General features: G+C 38.5%; 1 protein-coding gene across 15 annotated transcripts in view; it reads right to left on the reverse strand.

The window, feature by feature from the left end:
• The window catches only part of SIPA1L2 (signal induced proliferation associated 1 like 2), a 730,143-nt gene that overhangs the window by 35,717 nt on the left and 672,858 nt on the right, over window positions 1-21,568 (reverse strand). For 7 of the 15 annotated variants that reach the window (XM_053711127.1, XM_053711120.1, XM_053711132.1 and 4 more), the window contains 3 exons: window positions 17,989-18,015; window positions 15,015-15,068; window positions 14,459-14,582 (listed from right to left, as the gene is read on the reverse strand). In XM_053711127.1, coding sequence (XP_053567102.1) covers window positions 14,459-14,582; window positions 15,015-15,068; window positions 17,989-18,015 — 205 coding nt within the window. The remainder of the gene's footprint in view (window positions 1-14,458; window positions 14,583-15,014; window positions 15,069-17,988; window positions 18,016-21,568) is intronic. The other 8 variants (XM_053711122.1, XM_053711129.1, XM_053711121.1 and 5 more) reach the window with 3 other exon arrangements.

Below are 21,568 nucleotides of genomic sequence, written 5' to 3' on the forward strand. Positions count from 1 at the left end.
TTACAAACATTTTAAAAATATTACAGCAATTTTAAGCTACTTACACCTAATCTAAGCCCCCTAATAAAATAACAAACCCCCCCAAAATAAAAAAAAATGCCCTACCCTATTCTAAATTTAAAAAGTTCAAAGCTCTTTTACCTTACCAGCCCTTAAAAGGGCCATTTGTGGGGCATGCCCCAAAGAATTCAGCTCTTTTGCCTGTAAAAGAAAAATACAACCCCCCCCCAACATTAAAACCCACCGCCCACATACCCCTAATCTAACCCAAACCCCCCTTAAAATAACCTAACACTAATCCCCTGAAGATCATCCTACCTTGTCTTCACTCAGCCGAGCAGTGATGGAACCAAAGAGGAGACCCGGAGCGGCAGAACTTATCCTCCAAGCGGCGCTGAAGAAATCTTCCATCCGATGAAGTGATCCTCCAAGCGGCGCTGAAGAATTCTTCCATCCGGGCGATGTCATCTTCCAAGAGGCGCTGAAGAAGTCTTCTATCCGGGCGATGTCATCTTCAAAGCGGGGTCTTCAATCTTCATCCTGCCGACGCGGAACATCCTTCTTTACCGACGGACTACCGACGAATGAAGGCTCCTTTAAGGGACGTCATCCAAGATGGCGTCCCTTCAATTCCGATCAGCCAATAGAATGCGAGCTCAATCTGATTGGCTGATTGGATCAGCCAATCGGATTGAACTTGAATCTGATTGGCTGATTCAATCAGCCAATCAGATTTTTCATACCTTTATTCCGATTGGCTGATAGAATCCTATCAGCCAATCGGAATTGAAGGGACGCCATCTTGGATGACGTCCCTTAAAGGAGCCTTCATTCGTCGGTAGTCCGTCGGTAAAGAAGGATGTTCCGTGTCGGCAGGATGAAGATTGAAGACCCCGCTTTGAAGATGACATCGCCCGGATAGAAGACTTCTTCAGCGCCTCTTGGAAGATGACATCGCCCAGATGGAAGAATTCTTCAGCGCCGCTTGGAGGATCACTTCATCGGATGGAAGATTTCTTCAGCGCCGCTTGGAGAATAAGTTCTGCCGCTCAGGGTCTCCTCTTTGGTTCCATCGCTGCTTGGTTCAGTGAAGACGACTCAAGGTAGGATGATCTTCAGGGGATTAGTGTTAGGTTATTTTAAGGGGGGTTTGGGTTAGATTAGGGGTATGTGGGTGGTGGGTTTAAATGGGGGGGGTTGTATTTTTCTTTTACAGGCAAAAGAGCTGAATTCTTTGGGGCATGCCCCCACAAAATAACTATTCTAACTAGCTAAAATATATACAAAGTTACCTGTAAAATAAATAAAATTCCTAAAATAGCTACAATGTAATAGCTATCTTAGGGTTTATTTTGTAGCTATCTTAGGGTTTATTTTACAGGTAAGTATTTAGTTTTAAATAGGAATAATTTATTAAAGTATAGTGTAGTGTTAGGTGTAATTGTAACTTAGGTTAGTTTTTATTTTACAGGTATATTTCTCTTTATTTTAGCTAGGTAAGCTATTAAATAGTTAATAACTATTTAATAGCTATTGTACCTAGTTAAAATAAATTGAAAGATGCCTGTAAAATAAAAATAAATCCTAAGGTAGCTACAATATAATTATTATTTATATTGTAGCTATATTAGGGTTTATTTTAAAGGTAAGTATTTAGTTTTAAATAGGATTAATTTAGTTAATAAGAGAAATATTATTTAGATTGATTTAATTAATATTTAAGTTAGGGGGTGTTAGGGTTAGTGTTAGACTTAGGTTTAGGGGTTAATAATTTTATTACAGTGGCGGCGGTGTAGTGGGGGGCAGGATAGGGGTTAATAAATGTATTATAGGTTGCGACGGTGTAGGGGGGGCAGATTAGGGGTTAATAAATTTAATATAGGTTGCGGCAGGGTCAGGGAGCAGCGGTTTAGGGGTTAAACTATTTATTTAGTTGCGGCGAGGTGCGGGATCGGCAGGATAGGGGTTAATAACTTTATTACAGAGGGCGGCGGTATAGGGGGGGCAGGATAGGGGTTACTAGGTATAATGTAGGTGGCGGTGGGCTCCGGGAGCGGCGGTTTAGGGGTTAATACATTTATACGAGTTGCGGTGGGCTCCGGGAGCGGCGGTTTAGGGGTTAATATGTATAGAGTAGCTTGCGGTGGGCTCCGGGAGCGGCGGTTTAGGGGTTAATATGTATAGAGTAGCTCGCGGTGGGCTCCGGGAGCGGCAGTTTAGGGGGTAATAACTTTATTTAGTTGCGGCAGTGTAGGGGGGACAGATTAGTGGTGTTTAGACTCGGGGTACATGTTAGGGTGTTAGGTGCAGACGTTTCCCATAGGCTCCTTTAAGGGACGTCATCCAAGATGGCATCCCTTCAATTCCGATCAGCCAATAGAATGCGAGCTCAATCTGATTGGCTGATTGGATCAGCCAATCGGATTGAACTTGAATCTGATTGGCTGATTCAATCAGCCAATCAGATTTTTCATACCTTTATTCCGATTGGCTGATAGAATCCTATCAGCCAATCGGAATTGAAGGGACGCCATCTTGGATGACGTCCCTTAAAGGAGCCTTCATTCGTCGGTAGTCCGTCGGTAAAGAAGGATGTTCCGTGTCGGCAGGATGAAGATTGAAGACCCCGCTTTGAAGATGACATCGCCCGGATAGAAGACTTCTTCAGCGCCTCTTGGAAGATGACATCGCCCAGATGGAAGAATTCTTCAGCGCCGCTTGGAGGATCACTTCATCGGATGGAAGATTTCTTCAGCGCCGCTTGGAGAATAAGTTCTGCCGCTCAGGGTCTCCTCTTTGGTTCCATCGCTGCTTGGTTCAGTGAAGACGACTCAAGGTAGGATGATCTTCAGGGGATTAGTGTTAGGTTATTTTAAGGGGGGTTTGGGTTAGATTAGGGGTATGTGGGTGGTGGGTTTAAATGGGGGGGGTTGTATTTTTCTTTTACAGGCAAAAGAGCTGAATTCTTTGGGGCATGCCCCCACAAAATAACTATTCTAACTAGCTAAAATATATACAAAGTTACCTGTAAAATAAATAAAATTCCTAAAATAGCTACAATGTAATAGCTATCTTAGGGTTTATTTTGTAGCTATCTTAGGGTTTATTTTACAGGTAAGTATTTAGTTTTAAATAGGAATAATTTATTAAAGTATAGTGTAGTGTTAGGTGTAATTGTAACTTAGGTTAGTTTTTATTTTACAGGTATATTTCTCTTTATTTTAGCTAGGTAAGCTATTAAATAGTTAATAACTATTTAATAGCTATTGTACCTAGTTAAAATAAATTGAAAGATGCCTGTAAAATAAAAATAAATCCTAAGGTAGCTACAATATAATTATTATTTATATTGTAGCTATATTAGGGTTTATTTTAAAGGTAAGTATTTAGTTTTAAATAGGATTAATTTAGTTAATAAGAGAAATATTATTTAGATTGATTTAATTAATATTTAAGTTAGGGGGTGTTAGGGTTAGTGTTAGACTTAGGTTTAGGGGTTAATAATTTTATTACAGTGGCGGCGGTGTAGTGGGGGGCAGGATAGGGGTTAATAAATGTATTATAGGTTGCGACGGTGTAGGGGGGGCAGATTAGGGGTTAATAAATTTAATATAGGTTGCGGCAGGGTCAGGGAGCAGCGGTTTAGGGGTTAAACTATTTATTTAGTTGCGGCGAGGTGCGGGATCGGCAGGATAGGGGTTAATAACTTTATTTCAGAGGGCGGCGGTATAGGGGGGGCAGGATAGGGGTTACTAGGTATAATGTAGGTGGCGGTGGGCTCCGGGAGCGGCGGTTTAGGGGTTAATACATTTATACGAGTTGCGGTGGGCTCCGGGAGCGGCGGTTTAGGGGTTAATATGTATAGAGTAGCTTGCGGTGGGCTCCGGGAGCGGCGGTTTAGGGGTTAATATGTATAGAGTAGCTCGCGGTGGGCTCCGGGAGCGGCAGTTTAGGGGGTAATAACTTTATTTAGTTGCGGCAGTGTAGGGGGGACAGATTAGTGGTGTTTAGACTCGGGGTACATGTTAGGGTGTTAGGTGCAGACGTTTCCCATAGGAATCAATGGGATGTCTGGCAGCAGCGAACTTGTACTTTCGCTATGGTCAGACTCCCATTGATTCCTATGGGATCCGCCGCCTCCAGGGTGGCGGTTTGAAAACCAGGTACGCTGGGCCGGAAAAGTGCCGAGCGTACCTGCTAGTTTTTTGATAACTAGCAAAAGTAGTCAGATTGTGCCGCACTTGTGTACGGAACATCTGGAGTGACGTAAGAATCGATCTGTGTCGGACTGAGTCCGGCGGATCGAAGTTTACGTCACAAAATTCTACTTTTGCCGGTCTGAAGCCTTTGATAACTAAGGCGAATCAGCCTCGCCACAAATACGCTGCGGAATTCCAGCGTATTTGAGGTTGACGGCTTGATAACTAGGCCCCAATGTCCCAACACCCATTCCTTCTTCGTGCTCATCATAAAATTGGAGAAGCACTCCGAGCCCTTAAAGGGACATTCCAGTCAAAATTTAAATGCACATAGAGGAATTACATCTTTGAATAGAAACATATTTGCAATATAAATGTATTGGCAAAAATGCTTCTAGTAAAAATTATCACTGTTTTAGTGTTTACATTTTGCTCTGCACGTGCATGTGAAGCATAGCTAGATTTTGTCACTGCACCCACATTTTAAATAATGATGCTGCTCAGATCATCAGTGGGGCTTGTATCATGTCAGCAATTAACAAATTGAGCAATTATCAGATGGAACAAGCACCTTAGGCAAGTGCTGTGTTTAAAATGCTGGTGCACGGTGCATACTTAAATACACATTTGAAACAGCTATAGCTTTTATAAGAAGCATTTTTGCTAATGCATGTTTGTTACAAAATTCCTTCTGTTCAATACCGAAATGCACCCATGTGGTTTCCAATTTTGGCTGGAATATCCCTTTAAAGGGACATTCTAGTATAAAGATGAGAATAATACACAGATACATTTTAAAAATTATATAGTTGTTTAAACAATGAAGAAATAAGTGTAGAGCTTTCATAATCAATGTTAAAACCTAGCACTTCTTTATTTTATTTTTTTCTGCAAAGGCCAATTAGGGACAACTTTTCATGAGTAACTAATGCGGGAGAACAATTCCTGTGTGGAACATAGAAGTGTTAGCCTCATTAAGTCTGCAGACTGCACTTACAATTCTTTCAGGAATTGGAACTTACTCTTCAACCCCTTAAGGACTGGGCATTTCAGACAAAAACTTCCCCAAAAGACCAGAGCATTTTTAGCAGTTTTGCCATCACTACATTTAAACAGAAATATAGCCTTTTTTTATATTTACCTATCAAAACTATATTTATTTTTTTAGTAGACAACCCAAAGTATTGATCTAGGCCCATTTAGGTATATTTCATGCCACCATTTTACCGTCAAATGCGATCAAATAAATAAAATTGTTAACTTTTTCACAATTTTAGGTTTCTCACTGAAATGATTTACAAACAGCTTGTGCAAGTATGGCACAAATGGTTGTAAATACTTCTCTGGGATACCCTTTGTTCAGAAATAGCAGACATATATGGCTTTGGCATTTTTTTTTGGTAATTAGAAGGCGGCTAAATGCTGCTGTGAACCACACGTGTATTATGCCCAGCAGTGAAGGGGTTAATCAGGTAGCTTGTAGGGTTAATTTTAGCTTTAGTGTAGAGATCAGCCTCCCACCTGACACCCCCCCGATCCCTCTCTGACCCCTCTAAAAACAGCTCTCTTCCCTCCCCCCCTCCTCACAATTGTCACCTCCATCTTAAGACTTAGAGGGTTTTTTTTTATTTAAATTATATATTTTCTGCAGGGTAGTATCCCCCCCTTACCTCCCAACTTCCCTGATCCCCCCCCCCCAAACAGCTCTCTAACCCTCCCACCTCTACCTATTTGCCGCCATCTTAGGTACTAACAGCTCTCTGCCAGTACCCAGTTTGCTGCAAATTAGGAAAAAAATGTAAAATACAATTTTTTTCTGTAGTGTAGCTGCACCCCCTCAATACCCTACCCCTTCCCCCTCCCAGATCCCTTTCCCTCAACGGATCCCGCATAGGATCCCCCTCATTGCCCCTTCTCCCCCATCAATGATGCAGCTTTTATTTTTTACATCCCCTGTAGCATGGCGTAGCGGTCCCACCCGCTCCCGCCCTCCTCCCGCCCCTTCCAGGGATGGGCCGCCCACCCGCCTTTTTCCTTACCTTCCCACCCAACAATGATCGCCACCACCGCTGTCCGATGCAGAGAGGGCCACAGAGAGAAGCCAAGGACTGCAGGGACGTACAGGGTGCATAGCTGGTCCTTAAGGAGTTAAATTACAGGAAAAGCAGACAAAATAAATTAAAATGTGTGTGTGTGCGGTGGGGGGGGGGGGGGGCTTGAAAGGGAACAATACAACATTTTTATACAACTTTGGTAGAATCGCAGTAATTGCACTCACTGTAATTCAACCAGAGGTTTTTGGCTGAAAATTTAAATAGAAAAATCTTTATTGTGACTTAAGGAACTTATAGCGACCGTTATTGACAGATTAATAACTATCTATTTGCAAATAAATTATTTAAAAGGGAGAATGTAATCAGGCAAGCAACCAATAGGAGTTAATTTATGTAAAGCTATTGCACACACCAGTAGTAGATTTCTGCTGCTGTCTGCTATATACAAAAGCATTTTGGTAGCCAATACTGTAGTATTGAACATTTTTGTATAGGTGGCAGCTTAAGCAAGCAAAAACAGCTATTCCAAATGACAAAATAAATGTAAAGGAGCTATTTATAAACAATTAAATACACCCAAGCAGGCAAAATTGATCATCCAAAAACATTAAAGCAGAAGCTTTTACAGTACAATTTCCCTTTAAGATTATTCCAATTAAAAGTTTATTTTATGAAAAATAAGTAAATAGATCTACACAGCATTTATTCTGTGGGGGAGGGTTAGGAAAAAATATATTTCTATGGCAAAGAACATTGATAAATGCCTGCACTGCCATTGTCTGTTTGCTCTCTACTGTTTCATGAACATAAATATAGGAAGAAGCATTAGCTGAATTGGTTGAATTTGAAAGGAAAATTCTGCAAAACATAATGTACTGACCTAATGTCTCTCTCTCATGGCTTTGACATTGAAATAATGTTTAATAACTGCATTCTTCTTATGCTGCCATATTTTTTAGCTAGGGAAAGATCTGTTTATTTAGTTCTTTGACACATAATTGGAAGATTCAGTTTGAACAGGTGTTCTTAAAGGGACAGTCTACTCCAGAAGTTTTATAAAAATGCACTGAGACTTAAAGGGATATGAAACCCAAATTTTTTCTTTCGTGATTTAGAAAGAGCATGTCATTTTAAACAACTTTCTAATTTACTTCTATTATCTCATTTGCTTCATTCTCTTGATATCACTTGCTGAAAAGCATATCTAGATATGCTCAGTAGCTGCTGATTGGTTGCTGCACATAGAGGCCTTGTGTGATTAACTCACACATGTGCATTGCTATTTCTTCAACAAAGGATATCTAAAGAATTGAGCAAATTAGATAATAGAAGTAAATTGGAAAATTGTTTCAAATTGCATGCCCTATCTGAATCATGAAAGTTTAATTTTGACTAGACTGCCCCTTTAAAAGTAAAAATGGCAAATACCAGGTAAATAAATGGGAGGGAGGACATCATACAAAACTTACTCATTTTACTAAGGAAGACTACAGATCATTGGATAATTTGAGAAAGAATAGGGAAACAATTCTGAAAGTGGCAGACAAGGGCGGTGCTACCATTGTTATGGACAAAGCATACTACATACATGAGATATAGACCCAGCTCAGAGACTCTAACACTTATAAGAAAATCAGTGGGAATCTTCTGACAAAAATACAGAAAGAGATATAATCTATTCTTAAAACAGCACTACATGAGGGGATTATAAACAAGAAATTAGCTGATTTCTTATATGTATCTGCACCACGTAACGCTATTTTCTATACAGTCCCTAAAGTTTATAAAGACATTAAAAGGCCTCCAGGGAGACCCATTGTCTCAAGTGTGGACTCCGTGTACACAAATATCTTCATATTTAAAGATAAGATACTTCAACCAGAGGTAGTAAAAATGTCCAATTACTTGAAAGACACTAACCATTTTTTGGAGAAAGCCAAATAATTAGAATTTCACTCAGATAGATACTTGCTGTTCTCCATGGATGTCAAAAGTCTTTATACCTCCATAAAACAGGTATAACAGTAATTAGAAAAAAATCTACTGGTGAACGGCAAGTATTCTCAAGCTCAGAGTGATTTTGTTGAGCAACTTCTAAGGCTAATCTTATACTGCAATTATTTTTTATTCCAGGACGAGTGTTATATACAGACAAAAGGGGCGGCCATGGGTTCCAATGTAGCCCCATCATACGCCAACCTCTTCATGAACGAATTCGAAGAGAGGATAATCTATGAAAATTAGAAATTTACAGAACACAGAGCAATATGGTGGCATTATATTGATGACGCGTTTGGCGTATGGTTGGGAGACATTGGAACCCTTATGGACTTTTTCAGTGAATTAAATTCCATGGTGAGGGGACTAGAGTTCACTGTAACGTACAGTGAGGAGTCAGTATCCTTTTTAGACACCAAGGTATACAAAAATGGATTTTTTTTTTTAGTTTTGATCTATACGTCAAAGACACGGATAAAAACACCTTACTCCAATATGATAGCTTTCATCCTAGAAATTTAGTTAATTCACTTCCTAAGAGCCAACTGCATAGTCAAGAGGATTGTGAGCAGAGAGAAAGAGTGAAACTATAATGCAGGAAATTACTAAAAAAATCATAGACAGAGGGTACCCGCTCAGTCTGATACAATATAAAATGGCAGAAATAAAAAAATTGCACACAAAAAAATAACAAAAAAAGAAAACAGGATGGTTTTTGTGTCACAATACAGTCCTCTCAGTGATAGAGTCTCTAAAATCATAAGAAAGAATTGGCACATCTTAAGTGATTGTAACCAATATGTAGCTCTATTGAAGGACCCCCCCCATGGCATTTAGGAGGGTAAAGGGAAAAACTCTTGAAACAAAAAGACATGTGGTGGATTCACAAGTTTGACACATTAACCCCAAAAGGTCTTAACAAGGATTATGATTTAGCCTGTTTTTTTCTAATTATTCTGCATCTTATAGTTTCACTACTGTTCACAACCCTTACTATTGAGAAAGTGGTTAAATGCACAATAGCATAATAATAGCTTATTCTATGGCTAGTTACCACCCAAGAAGCAGAATCTTTTTGCTCAACATGTGCCTTTCACATAGAAGAACTTTCCTGAAGCATATCAGTCTGATCCTGACTTCACAGTACAGTCCAGCCCCAAAATACCAGGCAATTCCTCTCTGAACGAAAGAAACAGCAAAACCCCAGACGTACGTTTCAGCCTATTGTGGGCTTCGTCAGTGAGGTGCAGCCATATACCTCTAGGCACACTGAGCAATGGGTCCACATCTGGATTCCCGCATCACACCTAGGGAGACTTCCCTAAGTGTCATAATTTGCATAAATAAAAAGAGAGAAGCGTGCAACCTGGGAACGAACAATAGCATAATAGCTTGTTCTATGGCTAGTTACCACCCAAGAAGCAGAATCTTTTTGCTCAACATGTGCTATTATGCTATTGTTCGTTCTCAGGTTGAGCACTTCTATGGCTAGTTACCACTCAAGAAGCAGCCTCTTTTTGCTCAACATGTGCCTTTCACAGAGAAGAACTTTCCTGAAGCATATCAGTCTGATCCTAACTTCACAGTACAGTCCAGCCCCGAAATACCAGGCAATCCCTCTCTGAACGAGAGAAACAGCAAAACCCCAGACGTACGTTTCGTCCTATTGTGGGCTTCGTCAGTGAGGTGCAGCCATATCCCTCTAGGCACAATGAGCAACGGGTCCACATCTGGATTCCCGCATAACACTTAGGGAGACTTCCCAAAGTGTCATAACTTGCATAAATAAAAAGAGAGAAGCGCTCAACCTGAGAACAAACAATAGCTTAATAGCTTGTTCTATGGCTAGTTACCACCCAAGAAGCAGCCTCTTTTTGCTCAACATGTGCCTTTCACAGAGAAGAACTTTCCTGAAGCATATCAGTCTGATCCTGACTTCACAGTACAGTTCAGCCCCGAAATACCAGGCAATCCCTCTCTGAACGAGAGAAACAGCGAAACCACAGACGTACGTTTCGGCCTATTGTGGGCCTCGTCAGTGAGGTGCAGTCATATACCTCTAGGCACACTGAGCAACAGGTCCACGTCTGGATTCCCGCATCACACTTAGGGAGACTTCCCCAAGTGTCATAATTTACATAAATAAATATAACACTTAGGGAAGTCTCCCTAAGTGTGATGCGGGAATCCAGATGTGGACCCGTTGCTCAGTGTGCCTAGAGGGATATGGCTGCACCTCACTGACGAAGCCCACAATAGACTGAAACGTACATCTGGGGTTTTGCTGTTTCTTTCGTTCAGAGAGGGATAGCCTGGTATTTCGGGGCTGGACTGCACTGTGAAATCAGGATCAGACTGATATGCTTCAGGAAAGTTCTTCTATGTGAAAGGCACATGTTGAGCAAAAAGATTCTGCTTCTTGGGTGGTAACTAGCCATAGAACAAGCTATTATGCTATTGTTCGTTCCCAGGTTGCACGCTTCTCTCTTTTTATTTATGCAAATTATGACACTTAGGGAAGTCTCCCTAGGTGTGATGTGGGAATCCAGATGTGGACCCATTGCTCAGTGTGCCTAGAGGGATATGGCTGCACCTCACTGACGAAGCCCACAATAGGCTGAAACGTACGTCTGGGGTTTTGCTGTTTCTTTCGTTCAGAGAGGGATTGCCTGGTATTTTGGGGCTGGACTGTACTATGAAGTCAGGATCAGACTGATATGCTTCAGGAAAGTTCTTCTATGTGAAAGGCACATGTTGAGCAAAAAGATTCTGCTTCTTGGGTGGTAACTAGCCATAGAATAAGCTATTATTATGCTATTGTGCATTCCCAGGTTGAGCGTTTAACCACTTTCTCAATAGTAAGGGTTGTGAACAGTAGTGAAACTATAAGATGCAGAATAATTAGAAAAAAAACAGGCTAAATCATAATCCTTGTTAAGACCTTTTGGGGTTAATGTGTCAAACTTGTGAATCCACCACATGTCTTTTTGTTTCAAGAGTTTTTCCCTGTCCATGCCATTCCTAGGGATGTTAATGTGGTCAATGACCTGCCATCTTTATTGGCTTATATCATGGCCTTTTTCTAGGAAATGTTTGGACAGGGAAGCCTCTAGATTTTTGCATCGAATATTAGAACGGTGCTGGCTCATGTGGTCCCTCACTTTGCGTGTGGTCTCACCTATGTATACAAGGGAACATGGGCATTTGGTGAAGTACACTGCATGGGTAGTTTCAAATGTGTAAAACCCTTTTATGTCATACTAGCTTGCTATTATGCTATTGTTCGTTCTCAGGTTGAGCGCTTCTCTCTTTTTATTTATATCAAATGTTAAGTTTACACATTTCAATTTTTTTGGTCCATATTCCATATGTGTAGGTAACATGTTACAAATGCTGTTTGAATACAAAGAGTGCTGAAGTAAAGGAATGATTGACAATATGCAGGTATACAAAATATCTTTATGTGCTAATATATGCTTAAAAATGTTACAAAATGTTGTTTATGTAGATACAGAAACCAATGTAAATAATGCCTACTAGAGGGAGCCACTGTACAACTAGAGGTTGACTAGCACGAAAAATTATGGTTTAAAAGCTGTGTGTACATGTATTGCAACTCATAGCATGACTAAGGGGATCACCCCAGAAACGTCGCTTTTTTAACTGTCTTAATAAAGATTGTTTAAAGGTATTTGGTGCTGTGGACATCTTTTGGATATTACAATATTCCCAGGGACCTGGCAGTGTCCAAAGTCTTCACGAGCATCGTTCAGTAGTGCTGTTCCATACCTGTTTGTTCCAGAATTTTTATTGGTTAAAAAAGATAATCCCATTATTAGCCATTCCCCAGTTTTGTATAACTGACACTATTATATTAATATACTTTTTACCTGATTATCTTGTATCTAAAACTTTGTAGACTAGCTCCTTATCTCAGATCTTTTGACAAACATGCATTTTAGCAGTGCTGACTCTTAAATAACTCCATGGGAGTGAGAACAATGGTATGTACTGTATATGGCACACATGAACTAGCACTATCTAACTGTGAAAAACTGTCAAAATGCACTGAGATAAGAGGCGGTTTTTAACAGTTTAGAAATCAGATTGAGCCTACCTAGGATTAGCTTTCAACAAAGAATACCAAGTGAACAAAGCAAATTTGATGATAAAGTTGTTTAAAATGACATGCCCTATCTGAATCATTAAAGTTTAATTTTGACTAGACCTTTAAAGAAACACTCTAAAAATAAAAAGTTAATAGTTTATGGAAACATTACTCCTCCTGCAGTCGTCCACTTATACCCAACAAAGCCTCCGATCTCAATTCTCAACGACTACTTTCCTCTCCCCTAACATGAGTCAAATTGGATGCTCTATTTCACTACACTTTTATATTTACCAATAACTTTAAAAAACAAATATTTAAACAATAAAATGTATTAAAGTCTTAGGTGCTTAGGAAGACGTCCTGGGGAGATTTATCTACATTTACAACCAGGAGGGACAATATTTCTTGCAGACATATTTTTAAATATTAGAAGAATAAGAGTGTTGTCACTACTATTCAACTGATTGATTATATATTCAGGAGCAGGCAGGGCTCCTTATAGTGACATGCCCACTTATATGAGGAGAATTTGAAAAAGGGATATGAAACTCAAATTTCTTATTCTTATCCAGCGCTATACAAATAAATGATAATAATAATAATTTCATGATTCGGATAGAGTATGCAATTTTAACCCTTTAAGGACACAGCTTTCAGTTTGCTCAATTGTTTTATGACGGAAAAATTCCGTCATATGTCCTTAAGAGGTTAAGCAACTTTTTAATTTACTCCTATTATAATTTTTTCTTTGTTCTAAATGTAGCCACCAATCAGTAAGCTCTACCCAGAGTTCTGAACCAAAAATGGGCCGGCTCTTAAAGGGATAGGAAAGTCAAAATTAAACTTGTATTATTCCGATAGAATTAAGACACTTTTAAATTTACTTCTATTTTCAAATGTGGTTTGTTCTCTTGGTAAGCCTTGTTCAAAAATAATTACGCACATATCTTACACTAGTGGGAGGTGCTGCTAATTGGTGCCTGCACACATTTGTCTTTTGTGATTGGCTGACTAGATGTGTTCATCTTGCTGCCAGTAGTGCAATTACTGTTCCTTCAGCAAAGGATAACAAGAGAACAAAGCAAATTTGATAATGGAATTAAATTGGAAAATTGTTTAAAATATGTATGTTCTATCCAAATCATGAAAGAAAATTTCGGGGTTTTCTGTCCCTTTAAGCTTACATTCCTGCTTTTTCAAATAAAGATGCCAAGAGAACAAAGAACAATTGCTAATATGAATAAATTAGAAAGTTGCTTAAAATTGCATGGTCTATCTGAATCATGAAAGAAAAAATTGGGTTTAATATCCTTTAAAGGGCAGGGCGCTTCTCTCCTTTTTTTAATGCTTGTCAATGTAAGTGCAGTAATGTACTGTGTATAGTCTTATAAAATTCCTCATTGTAAGTTTTTTTATTGTATTGTACTCTTATGATTGTAATCTACCTCTGTATAGCGCTGGGTAAAATGTTGGCACTTTATAAATAAACAATAATAATAAAAATGCATCTGTGCACTGGGTATGTGATTTGTTTACTTTCATTTTATTAAAATATCAATGAAATCAATTGAACTCAGATTATTCGGTTTACCCATTTTGCTTTAAAAATAAAATCCCACAAAGTACTCGTGGCGACTGAATATCAGCAAACAATAAGAAGAAAAAAAAAAGGATAGAAAGCACTTTCTTTTCTGGTTTATAAAGCAAAAATATACTAGCAACAGCTTAAGGCAACATAAGCAAAGGAAACCAGGTCTGAACTTAGCCGTTGCATTACCTAATATGCTAAATTGAGAGCGCATCTTTCAGTTGAGTGCACGCTCTCAATTACCTTTAGTAGTTTGTTTTTTTATATCAAGAACATTTTATTTTTTTATCTGCTGCTCCAGTAATCTGATTAATATAAAACACTGGCTTTTTCCACAACCTGATTTTCACTTTAATAAGCTATAGTAATAATAAATAAAACTAATAACACTTCCAAAGTCTCAGTACACACGGTATTAAAAGAAATAATAATATTTCTTAAGCTTCAGGGAATTATCAATGGTGATAGCTGTCTAACATTTTTGAATATGAAAGTAAAATTTGCATACCCGGCAGGATCAGTGAAGTCTTTTCCATTTGCTGAGCCGGAGCACATAGATAACTCCTGGGACACTTTAAATCCCTGTTCTTGCTGCATGTCATTCAAGGTGCAAAAAGATGCTACACGTTGATCTGTAACAGAAAAAACATTGTTATACCAATGAAAAGAAAAAAATAAAGTAATATTGCTGGACACAAAGTACAGCAAAACTCATGGGTAATAACATATTCTGGTAACGCTGATGCCAAGAACAGTGACATTTGAATTATATATTAGGATGTCTGTCGTTGCACAGACAGCAACATCTTTTCACATCACAAGCACAAGGACAATCAGCCGAAATTAAACAGCCATTTTATGCATATTCTGCATTCTTACGGCTAAATGCAAGCCACGTGCTTTTTTAAGAATTGCCATTACGCATCTCATGGTACCAGTAGTATTTACAATGGCAGATCCCCAGACATAGCTAACCAAGCTTTTACAGGTCATGCAAAAACGTGCAGTAAATGCATAGAACATTACAATCTGCTATAGCCAACAGTGAACCCAGATCTAATCACCTATATAGTACGAGGGATGATAGATAGGACCAAGATCCTCCTCTGAGTCAAGACCTGAAAGTAGATGTAAGTTTTCCTATGAACATAACAATCCATGAATCTACATCTGCCCATAGACATCTTTTGATCTCTATATTAAGAGGAATTTATACAGCACTGAAAACACTCAATTCATCCCAGGTTTTCAGCAAACAGCTTTAAAATCATATTAAAGTTCCAGGAAGCAATTCTTGCATAATACCACCCAGCATGGTATGATATAAAGGGACAGTAAAGACAAACAAACATTTATGATTCAGGTAGAACGTACAATTTTAAACAACTTTCCAATTTAGTTTAATGATCAAATATACTTTGTTCACTAGTTATCCTCTGTTGAAGCATACACCTAGGTAGGCTGATAGGAGCTCAGGAGCGTGCACACGTCTATCAGGCTATAGCAGCAGTATTTGCAACATTGCATAACACTGCAAAAAACAATGGATGGCTATAGACTAGTGCACGCTCCTGAGCTTACCTAGGATTACACTTTAAAAAAAGATACCAAGAGAACAAAGCAAAACTTGTACAATAAGGATGGATTGCATCTGAATTATATGGGTGCAGGTGTGTTGGGGGAGAGGATGGTATAGCACATTTAGAGAATCTTTTAATCTAGGGAAAAGGAAGGAGGGTCAGTCCAAACATAACAGAACCGACAGTTCACGCTATGAATATGACACACCTATATTATCTCAATGAATGGATGATGGAAGGGCACATTCAGGAAAAGTCACATTAGAAAGTTTGGAGGAAAGTGCACCAAGTAGCAGCAGAAAGCACATGAAAATTAAATGTATGACAGCAAATGCAAGAAGCATGACAGGTTAAAATGGAGTTGGAGCTCTTAGCTGTAGAAGAGAATTAAGATATCAGACCTACCAACTGTCCCTAACTGAGCTATGTCTGTCTAAGACCCCATATGTCCCTCTTTACAGAATTTCCCTTAGCCCCACCCACAGAACGCCCAGAAATAAATGACCCTTTCCCTCCCAACATGGCTCCACTTACAAAATGGTGACAGGCTCCAATCAACCTCCTGTGTCCCTCATTCTCAGCCACAAATGCTGGGAGGTATGTGACATTATCAGTATAGCTGAAACTTGGTGGGATGATTCACATGACTGGGCAGTTAACTTAGATGAGTAATAAAAGGGGTGGAGGAATTTGCATGTATATTAAACCTGACCTTAAACCTACAATAAGGGAAGATATTTATGATGATACAGGTGATAATGTAGAAACACTGTGGGTTGAAATAAAGAGTGGGGAAAAATTCTAAAAAAATATTACTAGGAACATGCTACAAGCCCCCCAACATTAGTGACATGGAGGAAACTCAATAACTAAGGCAAATAGGTAAGGCTGCTAATAACAGTGCTGTAATTATAGGAGATTTTAACTACCCTGATATAAACTGGGCCAATGAAACTAGTAATACAGCTAAGGGAGATAGATGTTTAAATGTTCTCAGGGATAACTTCTTGTCACAATTAATAGAGGAGCCAACTAGGAGTAAAGCTATATTGGATTTAGTGCTATCAAACAATACAGATATAATATCAAACATGGAAGTCAAAGAACATTTGGGTAACAGTGATCATAACATGGTCACATTTGAAATCACTTTCCATAAGCAGTGTTACAAGGGTTCAACCAAGATTTTTAATTTTAAGAAAGCAAAATTAATTTTTAGCAAATACAGATTATATTAAAAGGGACAGTCAACACCAGAATTTTTGTTGTTTAAAAAGAAAGATAATCCCTTTATTACCCATTCCCCAGTTTTGCATAACCAACACTGTTATATTAATATACATTTTACCCCTGTAATTACATTGTATCTAAGCTTCTGCTGACAGCCAGGGGGCTGTCAACAGAAGCTTAGATACAATGTAATTACAGGGGTAAAATGTGTATTAATATAACAGTGTTGGGTATTTCAGTTCTTTTGACAGACTTGCATTTTAGCCAATCAGTGCTCACTCCTAGGTCACTTCACGTGCATGAGCACAATGATATCTATATGAAACACATTAACTAATGCCCTCTAGTGGTCAAAATGCATTCAAATTAGAGGCAGTCTTCAAGGTCTAAGAAATTAGCATATGAACCTCCTAGTTTTAGCTTTCAACTAAGAATATCAAAAGAACAAAGCAAAATTGGTGATAAAAGTAAATATGACAATATCTCTTTGAAAATTTCAAACCATACTTGACATGGAAAATGCAATGAGATATTTCAGAAATATGTATTGAGATACTTGATATTTTCACTGTAAACCTGTTTTAATTATCCCATAAGCAATTAGCTAATAGACTGGGATGATAAGAAATAAACTGGGTATAGCAGTGATTAAAAAGAGAACCCCCCCCCCACACACACACACACACACACAAAACTCTTGCAAACAAGCTCTTCACTAGTAATCTGCATCAATATATAAATGATAAATGCATGTAAGGAGGGACATAGTGGAGTATTTGTATACATTTTATTTACATATATATAGGAATATATATATAGGAAGCATTGTCATTCTGGGAAGTTAAACTAGAGTATATGCTAATGCTAATGTAAAAGATGGTATATCAATTGGTTTATATGGAGACTAGAATTCAAATTCATCATTCAGTTCAGTTCACCCTAATAAAAAAGAATAGCACATATTGACACAAAAAAAATAAAAATAATTTAGTTGATAAATAATCTAGTAATTTGAATAGTCAGTTTTATTACAATTTCAACTTGTTTTGAGGTGACAGACCCGCTTTGAAGCTCGTTAGAAAACACTAGCCATGTAATGCCTATCAGTTAATTACAGTTTAGTAGCGCAGCATACAACAATACGTTTAATTATGTTAGAAAGCAAAAAGTTTTGATAGACCAAACAGCTTTGAAATGCTTCACGAGCATACAAAAATAAACGCCATACCTCCCATAAACAGTGCAAAAGACAGTTCTGAAGAAAAGAATACAAAAAAACAGTAAGAGACAAACAGAAAAAAAGGCATGAAAAGTAATCAATTCTCAATGTGTGGAGCTGCACTGCTGCAAAAATAAAAAAAAACACCTATAAATATTTTAAGAGGGGGAATATGTGACATCTTAAAAGAATATAATATTGCAGCGTTTCTCAACCTTTTGGTAGCAAGAACCCCTGCAGGCTTAATTTTTTTCCCAGCGAACCCCCAACTGTAACTCTCATATGATCAAAAATGAGAGGCAATTTATATGTATCCCAGAATAAAAAAAATTGCTTTGATCTGTGGATCAAGGGAAAATATAAAGGCATCACATATATGTTACTGTTTTCAGGAATTTATTTTAAAGACCAGTTTCTCAAGGCAGATGCAGGCCATGTTTAATAGTATAATAAAATTAATGAAGACAAATTACAGAGAAAACACACAGCATATATATATATATATATATATATATATATATATATATATTTTAATATTAAGCCTCTTATGTTTAAAATGTAATACATAAAACAGTAAAATAAAATCTTACATTTCATCATGAGGGAAATAAAATTCATGGTACCATCCTCCTGCATCTACACACAGTTTATCTTGCTCATTTTACAGTGACACACTGTGATACGCTTTACCTAAGCACATTCCTTCATATAAGCATTCAGTCCTCCATCAGTGCACCATCTACACACATATTACAACAAAAGTGCACTAAGAAAGCAACAGCATCACAATGCGACACTCTGAGAACAAAACTCTTTGAAAAAAACACCATCTTGTGGATATTTAAAATCAAAGTTGCTGAAACATAGAGTTATAACATTAACTTTAAAGCTGTCATATATCCGCTGCTAATGAAATAGAGGATACTTATTCTGGACATTTGTTTTTAAGTTTTTTGGACATTAGTCAATTGTTTAGTATTTTTATACCACCGGTGGTCCCCATTTTACACTTGGTATGAATGGTATATTGTGATTGTAATACCGCAGCTACATGATTATCTAGGCAATCTCTCACTAATAGCAATAATATTGCATAGAGGAAGATTTTTCTTCAAATTGTTTATAAATAAATTAATTTATACTTTCATTCTGGTTCATGCTGTTGCTTTCTTAGCGCACTTTTGTTGTAATATATGCATTTTCTTTTTGGAACGTAGTAGAGGCTTTCCTTTTTTATGTTGCTTACGCATCAGGGGGTTTGATAGGTTAGATATTGTGCTTTCCACCATCTACACACATCCCTGGTGTTGATCACAGAGTGTAGGGAGACCAATTTAAATCTTAAGCAATGGGAATTCTATATTACATTAGAAATTATGTTAATTGTAATACAAACTATGCAGTTTATTTGATCTTTTGTGGAAAATGTTTATGTCAATATACAAGAAGGACGATATGACCTGTAAAAGATTGAATATGAGAACATTTATTATCTTTGGAACTTGAACATCTCAAGACCCCGGTGGCTAAACATTTTGCCTTATATAGACCAGGGGGCATCTGGTATGATGCAGATATACTATTTGTAGAACATTTGTAGAAGTTCCAAATAATAAATAATGTCCATAGGAAAGTAACTGGCGGTGATACACAGATTGTCCTCAATAAAAAAAGAGGTATTTTGGATATATCATTTGAAGACTGGAAAACCAGATGGCATCAATTTATGTCAGACATAAAGTTGTTTTCCGATTGAAGATATTGGTTTTAAATTCAATTTATACCATGGGTTGATACCATTACAGTATACAATAAGAGATATAAATAAATATTTTCCAATATCATACCATTTCATAAAATGTATAATATTATGTTATTACATTATATGATTATATTGTCATTTCAATATATTATTATTCAAATATATTATAAATAATATTATGTATATGCATAGAGCATGAAACTGATGTGACTAAAGTGCATGTGCATATACATTTTGCTCAATGATCAGTGCTAGGGGTGAGAACAAAAGCTAAAATCAGATGACAGCATTTTTACAGAAAAGGCATCTATAAAAACTTAAATTATGCTTACCTGATAATTTCCTTTTCTTCAGATGGAAAGAGCCAAAAGCTGCATTCATTACTTTTGGGAAATAAGAACCTGGCCACCAGGAGGAGACAGAGACACCCCAGCCAAAGGTTTAAATACTCCTCCCACTCCCCTCATCCCCCAGTCATTCTGCTGAGGAACAAGGAACAGTAGAAGAAATACCAGGGTGAAAATGTGCCAGAAGAATAAAAAATAAGATGCCCCACAGAACAAATACGGGTGGGGAGCTGTGGACTCTTTCCATCTGAATAAAAGATTTAAGTTTTTCTTCATAAATGGAAAGAGTCCACAGTTGCATTCATTACTTTTGGGAAAAAAATACCCAAGCTATAGAGGACACTGAATGCAAAAACGAAAGGGTACAATAGGCGGCCCATTCTGAGGGCACAAGGCCTGAAAAAAACACAACCAAACACCGCTTCGTCGGAGCCGGGCAAAAAAACTAGAAGGAAAAGGCCACAAGGACACTGACCCGCAGATAATCCAAAGGCCTAACTAGAGACCGCAAAGCAGACCCACTGAGCCAACACTCCTCCAGGAGAACCGTCGCCCAGCAGTCGGTCCCCACACAACCCCTACTAGTACAGTACCAAAATCCCCAAAAGGGAGAGGACAAGCGTAAACCAAATGGATACCCAAAAGGTACAGCAAAATCCAAGAAAGTAAAAGCCCCCTTCAAAAGAAGGCCAAGTCCACAGAGACCCGAATGGATCCCGAGAACAAGGGGAGATGACGCCCAATCCACAAGAAGCAACCGGGCATCACCAAGGAGAAGAAACATCTCCCAATATCGTGCAACAGCACCGAAAAGACAGCTGAAGACAAAGTCCCCAAAACGTCAGAACTCAGAGACTGCGCAAACAGAAAAATGACAAGTAGCAAACTCAGAAGATAAACATCTGAGTCCAGTAACACACTGCCACCCGTAGGAAGACATGGAGAAAACACTCTCTATAAGGAAAAAGCGGCTAAACAAACTAGCAGTTTGCCCAACCTCCAAGGCAGAGGAAACACTCCAGGCAATCCATCCTGCCAGACCTACTCACAGATCTCAAAGGGGAGGAAGCACAGAACCTCTAACAAAAAGGTCCACTGGCACCCCCAAGACCTGAGGATAAACAACAGATCTCAGATCCTACACCAAGCCGGTCCAGCCCAAGCAACGACAGATCTGAAAGCAAGGGAAAAGAAAGGAACCCCAAGACCAGCCGCCAAAAGGGCAGAAGAATAGACACAGCCACTTCAACCTAAAGACAATCGAGCAGGCGTTAGACCCAAAGAGATCTAGCAAAGCCACCGACTAAGTCTCAATGCGGAGCCAACAGCTCCCCAGATGGAAAGGAACAACTCAAAGAGCAGCCCAATCCCCAAACCAGATAAAACATCTGTTCTAACCACCCGAACACAGGAGAGGCCCCTAAAAAAGGAACCACACCTCCGTAAGGAGGCCAAAGAGCCCCTAAAAAAGGAACCACAC

The sequence above is a fragment of the Bombina bombina genome, chromosome 4 (genome assembly GCF_027579735.1).
Source record: "Bombina bombina isolate aBomBom1 chromosome 4, aBomBom1.pri, whole genome shotgun sequence".
Taxonomy (NCBI): domain Eukaryota; kingdom Metazoa; phylum Chordata; class Amphibia; order Anura; family Bombinatoridae; genus Bombina; species Bombina bombina.